A 12,959-nucleotide genomic window follows, 5' to 3' on the forward strand; every position below is an offset into this window, starting at 1 on the left:
CGGATTGTACATTTTTATATTGCAAAACCGTACTTTACCCGATCACAAACGGTCTACCGCTGCTCACTGTGCGAGAGCAGGTTCGCTCGATTCTTGTCATAGTGCCAGTGTCGAATCAGCTGGGTGGCGTGCAATCGCGCCGAGTCGACGCAGTCAGTATAGGATACATTAGTTTTTCCGATGCGAGAGAAAATTGGTTTATGAGGGTGTGAAAAGTGTCAATTGTGTGAGTCTCACGCTCAATGTGTGAGAGTTGGCAGTTCCACCGCGGCAATATATTGGGACTCAACAGTATGCGGTATTATCGCATTTTTCATCAATGTAATCAAAGTAATTTGGTGCCATATAGCAGAGTTAGACTGTCTGTATCTGTCACCTCGCTGCACAGCGAGCCGCTAACAGCAACTTTATGGTCTGCGAATTCTAGCTGCTGCGTGCTAGTCAACAACATTGCCAAGCAAACTCCTTTTTGTAGTTTGACAGTGTCTTTTTCAGACGTAGCTATATCATTACCTTCAAGGCACGTCTATCAAGTCAATTTACATACCGCAGCAACGCACGCGCGCACACACACACGCGTGCCGGTGTGGAGCTGAATGGCTGTCCGCATCTAACCACTGCGCTGTAGTAACGTTATAACTAAATTTCCACAGAAAGCAACATGAAAATCAGCTGCAGGCTTCCGACACACTACGCTCCTTAGTTAGTGAGATTCAAATGGGGCTTACTGTCTACAGTTTCTATGGACTGTCCCTCAGGATCACAACGTCCAACATCGCAGAGCGTGCTAGCCACATTAGCCCCACAATATGCTAACGCCAAGTTAGCTAACCTTTAAAATAAACAGTAAAACAACACAAAACACGGCAACACTTCCAGCTTCAGAGTTTGAAGTCCGGTCATGTACAGTCTATGGTGATCCATCCTTGAAGCTTTACAGAGCTTGTTGCGATTGTGGAACTTTTGAAGCACTCATTTATTAATTTAACATGCACTGAAGTGTACAGTATGAACATTGTGGTTGTTGCAGTGCTTGCCAGCCTCCGCAGTAGGCTTGACCAATAGCGTGGTATTTCAATTTTGTGGTTATCGCGACAGCCCTAGTTGGCAGCTCTGATATAACACTTAAATTCTCACTGTGTTAAAGGTGCCGTTGAATGGAAGACTGTTAACCTTGGCGTAGTTGAATAAAAAGAGTTCAGTAAGCCTCAATCTCCGTTGTTTCCTCCTTCATATGTAAATTTTACACATGCAAAAAAGGGCGAATGCCAACAAGTGGTAGATGTGACGTAATGTTTGGGGTCATTAAATGTTTACGCCCCCAAAGTTACATAAACCAGCCCCCGCTCCAGAGTTAGCGGTATTATGAGCTCATTGAGCTGGAGGTTGTAAACATAAAGTGCTTTAACGGTTCTGAAGGAAATATTTTCTGGCTTTCCTTCGGATGTCCTCAAGCTGTTCCGCCTCAACTCTGTGATTTCTGAATTTTCCTGATGGACAGATAGCTTCACTTGTTGCTAATGCTACAGTAGCTGCTAATTGCTGCTAAAGTAGCTGCTAACTTTAGCTGCTGTTATCAGCCAGCTCTGAACCAGCGGTCCAAAGCTTCTGCAGTAATGTCAGAGGTGTAAACACCAACACACCCCTGAGCACCAAGCTTCCAGTCCAGGCAGAATCAGTGATAGGATGGCTGGCTGTACAGCTAATTGAGCAGCTAGCAGGAGCTGCTGTTAGCAGAAGTTAGCAGCTAAAGTAACTGGTATCATACAACTCTGAAAAATCACCAAAAGTGGAGTCAAAGCAGCCAGGGACATAATTTTTTTTTAACACCATGCCATGTGCCAGCCTGCTTCAAAGCCTCCACCAACATCCCTGTCCCCAAGAAACCAAGGACAACTGGACTGAACGACTACAGACCTGTCGCCCTGACCTCTGTGGTTATGAAGTCCTTTGAACGCCTTGTGTTGTTCCACCTAAAGTCCATTACAGACCCACTCCTGGACCCCCTGCAGTTCGCCTACAGAGCCAACAGGTCTGTAGATGATGCAGTAAACATGGCCCTTCACTACATCCTCCAGCACCTGGACTCCCCAGGAACCTACGCCAGGATCCTGTTTGTGGATTTCAGCTCTGCTTTTAACACCATCATCCTGGACCTGCTGAAGGACAAGCTCTCCCAGCTTAGCGTGCCTGACTCCACCTGCAGGTGGATCGCAGACTTCCTGACGGACAGGAAGCAGCACGTGAAGCTGGGAAAACATGTCTCTGACTCCAGGACCATCGGCACCGGTTCCCCTCAAGGCTGCGTTCTTTCCCCCCTTCTCTTCTTCCTGTACACCAACAGCTGCACCTCCAGTCACCAGTCTGTCAAGCTCCTGAAGTTTGCGGACGACACCACCCTCATTGGGCTCATCTGGTGGGGATGAGTCCGCCTACAGGTGGGAGATCGACCATCTGGTGACCTGGTGCAGCCAGAACAGTCTGGAGCTCAACGTTCTGAAGACCGTGGAGATGGTCGTAGACTTCAGAAAGAGCCCAGCCCCACCCTCCCCCATCATCCTGTGTGACTCCCCCGTCACCACTGTGGACTCCTTCCACTTCCTGGGCACCATCATCTCCCAGGACCTCAAGTGGGAGCTGAACATCACCTCCCTCACCAAGAAGGCCCAGCAGAGGATGTACTTCCTGCGGCAGCTGAAGAAGTTCAGCCTGCCAAGACAATGATGGTGCACTTCTACACCGCCATCAGTGAGTCCATCCTCACCTCCTCCATCACCATCTGGTACGCTGCTGCCACTGCCAGGGACAAGGGCAGGCTGCAGCGCATCATTCGCTCTGTAGAGAAGGTGATTGGCTGCAATCTTCCTTCTCTTGTGGACCTGCATGCCTCCAGGACTCTGAGGCGAGCAGGAAAGATTGCAGCTGACTCCTCCCATCCCGGAGAGAAACTGTTTCAGACTCTCCCCTCTGGCAGGAGGCTGCGGTCCATCAGGACCAAAACCTCTCGCCACAAAAGTTCCCGTCTGCAGCCTCATTAACAAGACCCGGGTCCCCCACTGACACTCCCCCCTTGCAAATGATACAAATGTCTCTGCACATGTAAATACTGTTTCATCTCGTGTCGGGCTCAGACCTGGCACGTCGCACATATTTGTTGTTGATTGTTGATCTTTGTTGTTGTATATTTTTATGTTGTCAGTTTATATATTTTTTATTATATGTACACAATATTCTCTTCCATTGCGTTACTTCTGCACAGCACAGACCCAGAATAATGCACATGTATATATCTGCAACGTTGTTCTTCAATTCCATATTTATATATTTCCACATTTATTTATGTTGACTGTATGTTTGTCTGCGTGTAGCACCTTATTACCACAGCAAATTCCTAGTATGTGTAAAACACTACTTGGCAATAAAGCTCCTTCTGATTCTGATTCTGATCAGATACAGTACGCAAATGCCTTTGGTGTGAGAGAACCGGGTTCGAATCCACTGGGAGACACCAATGTGTCCCTGAGCAAGACACTTAACCCCTAGTTCCAGAGGCGTGCGACATCTGACATATGTATAGCAATTGTAAGTCGCTCTGGATAAAAGCGTCAAGCGCTAATTGAATAAATGTAAATGCATCATCAGGTGTGGGGAGCTGTCTGATAACCCACCACACCTGATAACAAGTCATTAAGAGACCAAGTGGGAGCATAAACAGAGAAGAGAAGAGGACCCAGATGCGAACCCTGTGGGACTCCACAAGTGAACGATGAACAGTTTCCAGCTAATACTGAGGAGGTTCTTTAGGACGGAGCGGATTTAAACCAGTTTCTGTGTATTCTTCTACAGAAGGAGGTCCTTCAGACCAAGAGGAAGATCTGTTTTGTCCTCCTCAGCGCTCCGTGGAGCGTCCTGTGTTACTACGCTGAAGAGATCAGTCTCAGAGTGCCTCTGCAGGTAAAACTCCTCCTCCTCCTCATCCTCAGAGGAAACATCTACGTTCAGTAATTTCCAGCAGTGCAAAGTAACTAAGTATATTTACTCAACAACTGTTCTGAAGTACAAATTCTGAGGTACTGGACTTTATACTACTCGGCTTATTTAACTGCTTTAGTTACTTTACAAAGTAAAATGTTTTACAGCTGAATGTTCATCAAATGTAATCATTTTACTTTATTTTTAATAATTTTGAGGTTTAAAGTAACATTTTTAATGAAGGACTTTTACATATAATGGAGTACTTTGCACAGTGTGTCCTCACAGTTTGTCCTCTGTCCTGCAGGTGGTCACCACTCCGTTCATTAACTGGTCTGAGAAGGTCCTGTCCAGGCTGTCAATTCCCAACCTTCTGTTTCAGGACGTCCCGAACCCCCCACCTGACTACTACACCTGTCAGTTCAGGACCAACAAGCTGCAGAGGTAGCAGCGTTATAAACAGACCATGTTTCAGATTTATTTATTTATTATTTACCCTGTTTTATTTCACTTTATCAACAAAAGAAGAAGAACACGATAGTTATCTTTGGCATTTCTCAACAGTATCAGAACAATACCTGAGTGTCAGTTTTGTAGTAAATAGTGGTTAAAATGGAAGGGCTGAACAAAGTTTCACTTGAAAAAAGGATTAGTTGAAAATGACTAACTTGTGGCTGAACAGTTGTGAAAAGTGAACATATAAACATGGATTAGAACATATTCAGGCGCATTATAATCTACTTTATGATGGTTTTGATGGTTTATTGCATTAAAACATAGTTTTTTTCACCAGGCGAGGATGAAAATATCAATTTTTTCTGTATTGCATCTTCATGTAGTCTGTAATGGTAAAATAAATGTGTTTATGTACAATTGATTTATATTCCTCAGCTTCTGACCTTTCAAAGGAGACCAGAATTATGCATCCAGGCCTGATGGTTGAGGAGATATTACTGATTTATTTAGGGTTTGTTATTTTAGGAGTTTTTCCTGGAAATACGTGGCAGGTACCATGTGGTTATCCGCTAATTGTTCTCATGCGACCTCTGACATGTCTAGCAATTGTAAGTCACTTTGGATAAAAGCGTCAGCCAAATGAATAAATATAATGTAATGTTCATGTCTGCAGGTTTCTGGGCAGCAACGACAGAGAGACGTTCTTCAAATCGACTCAGAGACACCAGGTGGTGAGTTAGATATGTTTACAATAACAGACCATCAGACCATGTCCACATTAAGGGATTTGGGGACCCTCAGGGGCAAACATTTGTGTTGACCCCCCACCCATTCCTACCAGCTTATCTGTATTGTATACATACCTGCCCCTGCTGTCTGTTTTGAGTAGAGTGAACACAGACATGGCAGCCCAGAAAACAAACAGAGCTGCTGTGCTGGAATAACTCTGCCTGGTCCCAAAGTTTCCGCGTCAGTCAGCTGGTTTATGGTTTATTTTGTAAAATTCACCACATTGACGAACACAAAACCTGAGCTGTGAGGACGGTTGGAGATTAGGTTCCAAAATGTCCGTGTGTCGTCCATTTGTTCAAATATCTCATTCAGACTGTACAAATAAAAAGGATCATCTCTCTGTTATTTTGTTTTGCGGTGCGTTTCATCACCGTGCTGTTGAGACAATTTGAAATTGAAGCTAAGATGAATTTTAGGGAATTTTATCAATTTTAGTAGAGAAATTCATTCATTCATCGTCAGCCTCTTATCCTGCGTCCGGGGTCGCGGAGCCAATCCCCGCTGACATGGGGCAAAATCCAAAACACAGAAATATGACTTGAGTTTGGTTTTGTTAATTCGATGAGATGTACAAAAGAAAACAGTTATTTTCCCTTTTTGATTCCCAGAAAATGCAGAAAAACTAAATATTGGTTGTTTTGCATTTTTCCCAGATTGAATGAACAGATAACAAACACGGACACCATGTTTTATTTTTCATTGATCTGAGAAACATAAAAATACAGTTTTAGAAAAGTGAATCGATTTCTCCTTATCTCTGCTTCATCAATGAAACACTAATACTTATAAATAAATAATATTACTCATCAGCAGATATTAATCGTCTGTTCTGATCTGAGGGCGTGTTGTCAGGCTGACATGTTTACAGAAAGAGTCTGGAGGAAAAAGGTGTGGTCCTCCTCTGATTGGTTCAGAGATGCAGACCCACTGACTTCTCAGATTCCAGGATGTTTCAGTCAGCATATAGATGCTGCAAGCGTTTACGCCTCCTCCTCAAACACAATCTAAAAACACACACACATCCTCAAAGACCAACCCATCCTGAGTCTAGGTTTTCCTGGTTCCTTGTTCCTCAGTTGAGTGCAGGTCTCAACATGGCATACGAACACCGGAGCTTCTGTTCTTCTTTTTAAACCATATAGAGATTTAAAGGATCAATCCAACATAAAAGATTGCATTTTGTCACAATAGTTGATTAGCTGCTAGACAGGGTTGTATAAAGGTTGCACATATCTCTCTATCTCTTCCCAGAAGGCAGCAGGGTGAACAGGATGTGGCTGAGGGGGTTCTGTCCTTTTTATATTCTTTGGGCTCTGTAGGCACCTCACCTCACCGATATCAGTGGTGCTCAGGAGATGGGTACCAATGATCTTCTGCGGTTGATTTGTGGGCTATGCGGTCGATCTGCTGTTCTGCTGACATTATTAATCATGCTTAGAATAAATTATCACTTCGTGAGCTCTTTGCGATACAGATCAGAAGCATTAAAGTGCTACATAAACGTCTGTCAGTCGGAGTTTGATTTCCCCACGTGGGTCCTGATGATGCAGGATGACAATCGCCAAAGCTATCCAATCAACAAATTACCTGTCAGTCTGTGTAACGTCACGGTTACTTCTCTTGTACTTCTTCAGTGTACCATGTTTTTCACTTGGTCCAGACCAAATGAACCGAACTACATGTGTGAAAGCGCCCTGAATCACCCGCTGCGGAGCCCTCCGGTCCTGGACCGTGCGCATCCCATATCTGTTAGTGATGTTTCCGGTCAGGATGCTTTCTGTTGTTCATCAGAACTTGTAACACATTCAAATAGCAACACTTTGAGAATGCTTTCAGTATTTGATGCACAAGGTACCCTTCAGGGTCTGCATGAGACACCTTTAGGTTTAGGAAAAGATCATGGTTTTGGGTTGGAATCAGTACATTACATGATGGCGGATGGGATACATTGGAGTTACTTGAAAGCCAAGGTGTCTGGACGCTGAAGGGTACTTTGTGCATCAAAGCCGACTGTCAGGTTTTCTCATAGTGTCAGTATTTGACACCCTGGGATAAAAACGTGCTGGAACTTGGCACAGGATTTAAGCCTTCTTAAGTTTCCTTAATAAATCCAGCCGTGTCTGAGCTTTCTTCACCAGTGTGGAGATGTGAGACGACCATGTCAGTTTCTCTGAGACGCTGATTAACAGGAAACTAAAACTGTTCACCTGCTCCACCTCTGCTCCACTGATGTAGATGTTATATAGTGACATCAGGACTATGGGTCTAAGAAAGGATCAGAGGGTTGTTTGTTTTAGTCCTGTGTGCATACATGTGTCCTGTCCCTCCAGCTGTATGAGATCCTGGCCCGGACCCGGTACGGTTCAGTGAAAAAGGGAAGGGTGGGAATCGACCGACTGCTGAGTGAGCAGGTCTTCACTGCTGCCTACCCGCTGCATGAGGTGAGCTCCAAACCCTAACCCTAAACCCTAAACCCAAACCCCGACACCACCCTTAGCCCTATTACCTGGTCACCATCAGGAAACTTTTTATCCTGTTTCATTATTAAACCCGGACATTTAAAGTTCCAATAATTAATATCAAACTTCACAAAATGGACAAATTGCGACTGATGACAGCAGCACAGGGATCCAGACTGACCATCAAACCTATATTCTGCTTATATACTGTGTTTGCAGGGAGGTTTCAAGCCTCCAAACCCTCCGGTGCCCCCCCAGTCTTTAGGTCTGAGACAGATCCTGTATACATACTGGGCCCGGTGGTCCTGCTTTAAACGCTACCAACCTCTGCATCACATCAGGGAGTACTTCGGAGAGAAGATAGCCCTTTACTTTGCCTGGCTCGGTAACTATAGCAAACACGCCAGTCACTAACTAGCTGCTACCAACTGTCTGCTGTTTGCTTTAACAGTAACTATGTCTGACTGTAGGTTTCTACACGGGCTGGCTGTTGCCGGCGGCTCTCGTTGGGACTGTGATCTTCTTGTTTGGGTTCTGGGTCGTGGCCACTGATGTTCCAGCGTAAGTATAAACAGTCAAATACTTTGTTTTACAATGTGAGTAAGGCTAAGGCCAAATCTCAAATGTCCACACTCACAGACTTTGAGGCACGTTCCCGGTAAGTCCATCAGTTCTTAGGACTGTCCCGCTATCAGATTGTCTGGTGCATGAGGGATCTCTCTCAGACATTTTAAGCCCTTTACGCACCCTGTTTGGTAAGACTGCATTTCTGCAGACTGGGACTGTGATTGATTGAAGTGAAACACAGGGGTTAGCAGGGGAATCCCGAAGCGAGAGCTATCCTGCTTTATACGAGAAGAAAGAAGAAGAACGGTAAATAGACAAGCACCAAATAAATCTGTGATGGTTCATGGGTTTTATGGGGGACATTGAGATTGGGCCTGAGACATTCAGGAATCAGCTAGTATATAATTTTAGTCATTGTTATCCAAAATCCATTTTTTTAAATCATTTTTTAATGATACTTTCAGGTGATTCATCTTGAACCCTGTTTTTTTTGTAAGCAGTTTTTCTTCTTGGACAAATAATTTACAAATATATTTCTCTCTGATAATATACTGACGATACTCAGCTTTATCTACACGTGGTCTTCTTAGGCTACATCCACACTACTACCTTTTCACAGAAACGCAGCACTTTTGCTACATTCAGGCCTTCCATCCACACTATCTTGGCAAATCCAAACGCTGCTAACCCTATGTTTGTTTTAAAACTCCGGGGTATTGCATTATTGCGGACTGCACCTTTAAACCACAGTACAGACGCTCACATTTGGCTTCCTGATTGGGTCAGATGAGTCACTTTTGCAACTCCGGAGTAGACAATCTTCTTCCTGTACACACCAGCAGGCGCAAGCCCAGTATACTTGAATGGTCATGTTTTCAGTTATTTTAGGACAACTAATTCTGATATGCAGCTTCAACGCTGGTGTGGACGGAGATTGTTTTATTTAAAGAGGTGGTATTATGCACATTTTCAGGTTCCTATTTAGGGGTTGCACCAGAACAGGTTTACATGATAAATTTTTTGTCACATTGCTGCAGCTCCTCTTTGCTATGGAGTGATACATCTTGTCTCTAAATGATCTTTGTTGGGAGTTGCACATGCTCAGTTCCTAGTTAAGGACTGCTAGCCAATCCGAAGCAGAGAAGGGCGGGTCGGCGAGAAGCCGGTAAACGGCTCGGGTTCAGCCGTACGTGTTGCCGACCGGCTCGGCAACACGTACTGGAGCGAGAGTTTCAGAGCGGTGAGTTATTAATCTGTATCCATAAAGTTTTAACTGAGCTCTGTCTCTACATCACAGGAACAACTTTCTGTCCACTGACTGCCTGGAGGGTAGCTAGTGTTTGGAAGGGAGAGGAGAGCTGTGTGCTGCAGCTCGCTGTTTCTGAGGGCGTGTCGGAGTCGGCGCTTGGCGAGCGTTACATGAGGCGCGTTTAGCTTTCATCCCTGTGACGTCACAGGGATGAAAGGGAAGCGGCTGGACTGCAAACGAGCTGTTTTCAGTTCAGAGCAGAGTTTTCTGTGGGAGATGGGAACTCACTTTGGGCTTTTTCACTTTGCAAACCTGTTACATGCACAAAAAAGGTTTATAACTCAATAAAGGAGAGGGGAAAAAACAAAAAGCAGAATACCACCTCTTTAAAATGTATTAATGGTGGATGTAGCCTTAGTATGGTAAAGACCCTTACAGATCACCTGCATGGTATCAGCAGTGAAATGCCTGTTGACTATTTATTGGTGTGTGTTTTTGTGTAGGATGGAGTTGTGTGACAGTGGGAACAGCTTCATCATGTGTCCTCTCTGTAACATCTGCTCCCACTGGAACTACTCCAGCATCTGTCTCACCTACAAGGTACTTGTCTGTCCACCTATCCACCTGTCTGGATTGGTGTCAGTATGTTTCATCAGTTCACTACTTGTCAGATGGTAGAACAGCTTTTTCAATCAGCTTGTAGCCCCGCCCTAAAGCCTCCCCTGCTTCCTGGTCTCTGTTCCTCTAAATGGGACCATAATTTACTAAATGAACATCATGCTGTGTTGAAGAAGACTTGAAACTAGCGACTGAGACCAGAAACTCATCAGGAAAGTGTTTACTGAGGGAATAAATCAGCTGACAAGTAGAAACATTTTCTCATAGACTTCTATACAATCACACTTCTTTCTGCACCCGGCAGAGTCGCCCCCTGCTGGCTGCTAGAGAGAATGCAGGTTTAAGGCTCTTCAGCATTTTCACTCAATGTTAATGGGTGAATTCACACTATGCAATCACCACCTCCAAAGTCTGCTGTGCGTTCTGTCTGAACACAGTAAATTCACTTGTCTGTTGACCTGTCTGTCTCTGTAGGTTGGTCTGTTGTTTGATAATGGAGGAACAGTGTTTCTCAGTGTCTTCATGGCTCTGTGGTCCGTCACCTTCCTGGAGTATTGGAAGAGAAGTTGTTCAACTCTGACTCACCGCTGGGGCTGCTCCGAATTCCAGGACATTGAGGTACCTGTCTCACACCACACCTGTCGCACTTAAAAACATAAAGTAAGTAAAACTAAGTAACATAGATTACAAAGTGCTGATTTAAGATAGCATACAAAGCTTTGGGGTTATGAGTATGAATACTTGACAACCACAGAAAGGCAAAATTTAGCTGTCTTATATTATTGATAAAGAAATTATGCTAATTAGGGATGGGCATTGCTACTCGGTATCTTTATGGTATCGACCGAAACAGCCCAGTATCGAGTAAAATCGAAACGTCTCCAGTCAAACCAGTACATCAATCCATGCTTTTTGTTGCCAGATCACCGTAAAAAATTACTATTTGTATGGTTTTGCTTGCAGCCAAACACGCAAACAACACACCTAAAGAAAGAGACAAACACGCCTTTTTTCCTTTATGTGTCTGCACCATAAACTGTATAAAATCTGATTCAGTTTCCCAATACTTTTATGTAACAAAAAATGAAATAGATCACCTTGCTTGTCCATAACAACAATTAAAATAATTATAGGCTACCAATCAACTACTGTGGCTTCAACACGTGGCATTTTATGCAAGGTATCGAAAAAAGTACCCTGTTGGTATCAGGATCACTTTAAGGGTACTGGTTTTGGTTCTGGTATCGTAAGATTTTAAACGATAACCAACCCTAATGCTAATAAATATTTTTTATCTCAAGGGTTTTGGGGTGTTCATATGTGTTGTTCACAGGAGCGCCCTCGTCCAGAGTTTACCGCCATGGCGCCGATGACCATGAGGAACCCGGTGACCGGAGCAGAGGAACCGTACTTCCCTGAAAGTAAACGACTCAACAGAACTCTGACCGGCTGCATGATCATCATCACCATGGTGAGTCTCCTGGCCTCTGACCCTTAACCTCTGACTACTCTGACACTGGGACAGTTTGGAGGGTTTCCGCCCATCTACTGGGGGTGATGACATCGAACAATGGTTGGAGTTACCTTTTTTTAAAGATAAGCAGGTAGAGGTGTCAGGAAACTACAGCTAATACTCACCAGGTAGGTCAGCTGATTGTGATGTCACAGGACTAAACTATTATTTGACTGGTCCACACGTCGGCCAACCGGTGTTGCTATAGTTGGAATCGACGACCTTGTTTTCAATTCAATTAAATTTTATTTATATAGCGCCAAATCACAACAACAGTTATTTCACAGCGCTTTTCATAAAAGAGCAGGTCTAGACCGTACTCTATGATGATATTTACAGAAGCCCAACAGTTCCCACCAAGAGCAGCACTAGGAGACAGAGGCAAGGAAAAACTTCCTTTAAGAGGCAGAAACCTCGAGCAGAACCATGGCTCAGGGTGGGCGGCCATCTGCCTCCACCGGTTGGGGTGAAGGAGAGAGAGAGAGAGAGAGAGAGAGGGAGAGAGAGAGAGAGAGAGAGAGAGAGACGACGAGAGAGAGAGAAAGAGAGAGAGAGGGGAGGGAGGCAGCCTATACAATATACATACAAAGGTACAGACAGTAAAGGTGATGTTGCTATAGACTAAATGAAAAATGGTACAGATATTTATAGTAGTGTTAATGATAATAATCTTAATGTTAATGATTATAATAACAATAATAACAATAAGACTAGCAACAATAGTCGTTGCAGCAGAGGGTGTCGAGCAGGAACACGGGGGCAGCAGGTGACCCGCAACCACAGATTCAGACTCCACAGCTCCAGAGCCAGAAAACCTGCAGGAAGTGATAGGAGGAGAGAGGAGAGGGACGAGAAAGCACAAGACTACCAGAAAGGGGAGAAGTTGTGTTAGTAACATACATACAGAGGGAGAGAAAGTAGAGGAGAGAGGAGCTCAGTGCATCATGGGAAATCCCCCGGCAGTCTAGGCCTATAGCAGCATAACTAAGGGATGGTTCAGGACTACCTGAGCCAGCCCTAACTATAAGCTTTATCAAAGAGGAAAGTCTTAAGCCTACTCTTAAATGTGGAGATGGTGTCTGCCTCCTGAACCCAAACTGGAACCTGGTTCCACAGGAGAGGAGCTTGATAGCTGAACGCTCTGGCTCCTAGTCTACTTTTGGAGACTCTAGGAACCACAAGTAACCCTGCATTCTGGGAGCGCAGTGCTCTGGTGGGGTAGTAAGGTACTATGAGCTCTTTAAGATAAGATGGTGCCTGACCATTAAGAGCTTTGTAGGTAAGAAGAATGATTTTAAATTCTATTCTGGATTTTACTGGAAGCCAATGCAAA

At 44.4% G+C, this 12,959-nt stretch overlaps 1 protein-coding gene across 1 annotated transcript in view; it reads left to right on the forward strand.

Annotated features, from left to right (window-relative positions):
* ano7 (anoctamin 7) overlaps window positions 1-12,959 on the forward strand; it is a 52,972-nt gene that overhangs the window by 7,404 nt on the left and 32,609 nt on the right. Inside the window, exons 5-13 of the mRNA XM_046072760.1 lie at window positions 3,847-3,954; window positions 4,280-4,416; window positions 5,102-5,159; window positions 7,551-7,661; window positions 7,899-8,064; window positions 8,150-8,240; window positions 9,999-10,095; window positions 10,588-10,731; window positions 11,447-11,584. Of these exons, the coding sequence (XP_045928716.1) occupies window positions 3,847-3,954; window positions 4,280-4,416; window positions 5,102-5,159; window positions 7,551-7,661; window positions 7,899-8,064; window positions 8,150-8,240; window positions 9,999-10,095; window positions 10,588-10,731; window positions 11,447-11,584 (1,050 nt within the window). The remainder of the gene's footprint in view (window positions 1-3,846; window positions 3,955-4,279; window positions 4,417-5,101; window positions 5,160-7,550; window positions 7,662-7,898; window positions 8,065-8,149; window positions 8,241-9,998; window positions 10,096-10,587; window positions 10,732-11,446; window positions 11,585-12,959) is intronic.

The sequence above is a fragment of the Micropterus dolomieu genome, linkage group LG17 (assembly GCF_021292245.1).
Source record: "Micropterus dolomieu isolate WLL.071019.BEF.003 ecotype Adirondacks linkage group LG17, ASM2129224v1, whole genome shotgun sequence".
NCBI lineage: Eukaryota > Metazoa > Chordata > Actinopteri > Centrarchiformes > Centrarchidae > Micropterus > Micropterus dolomieu.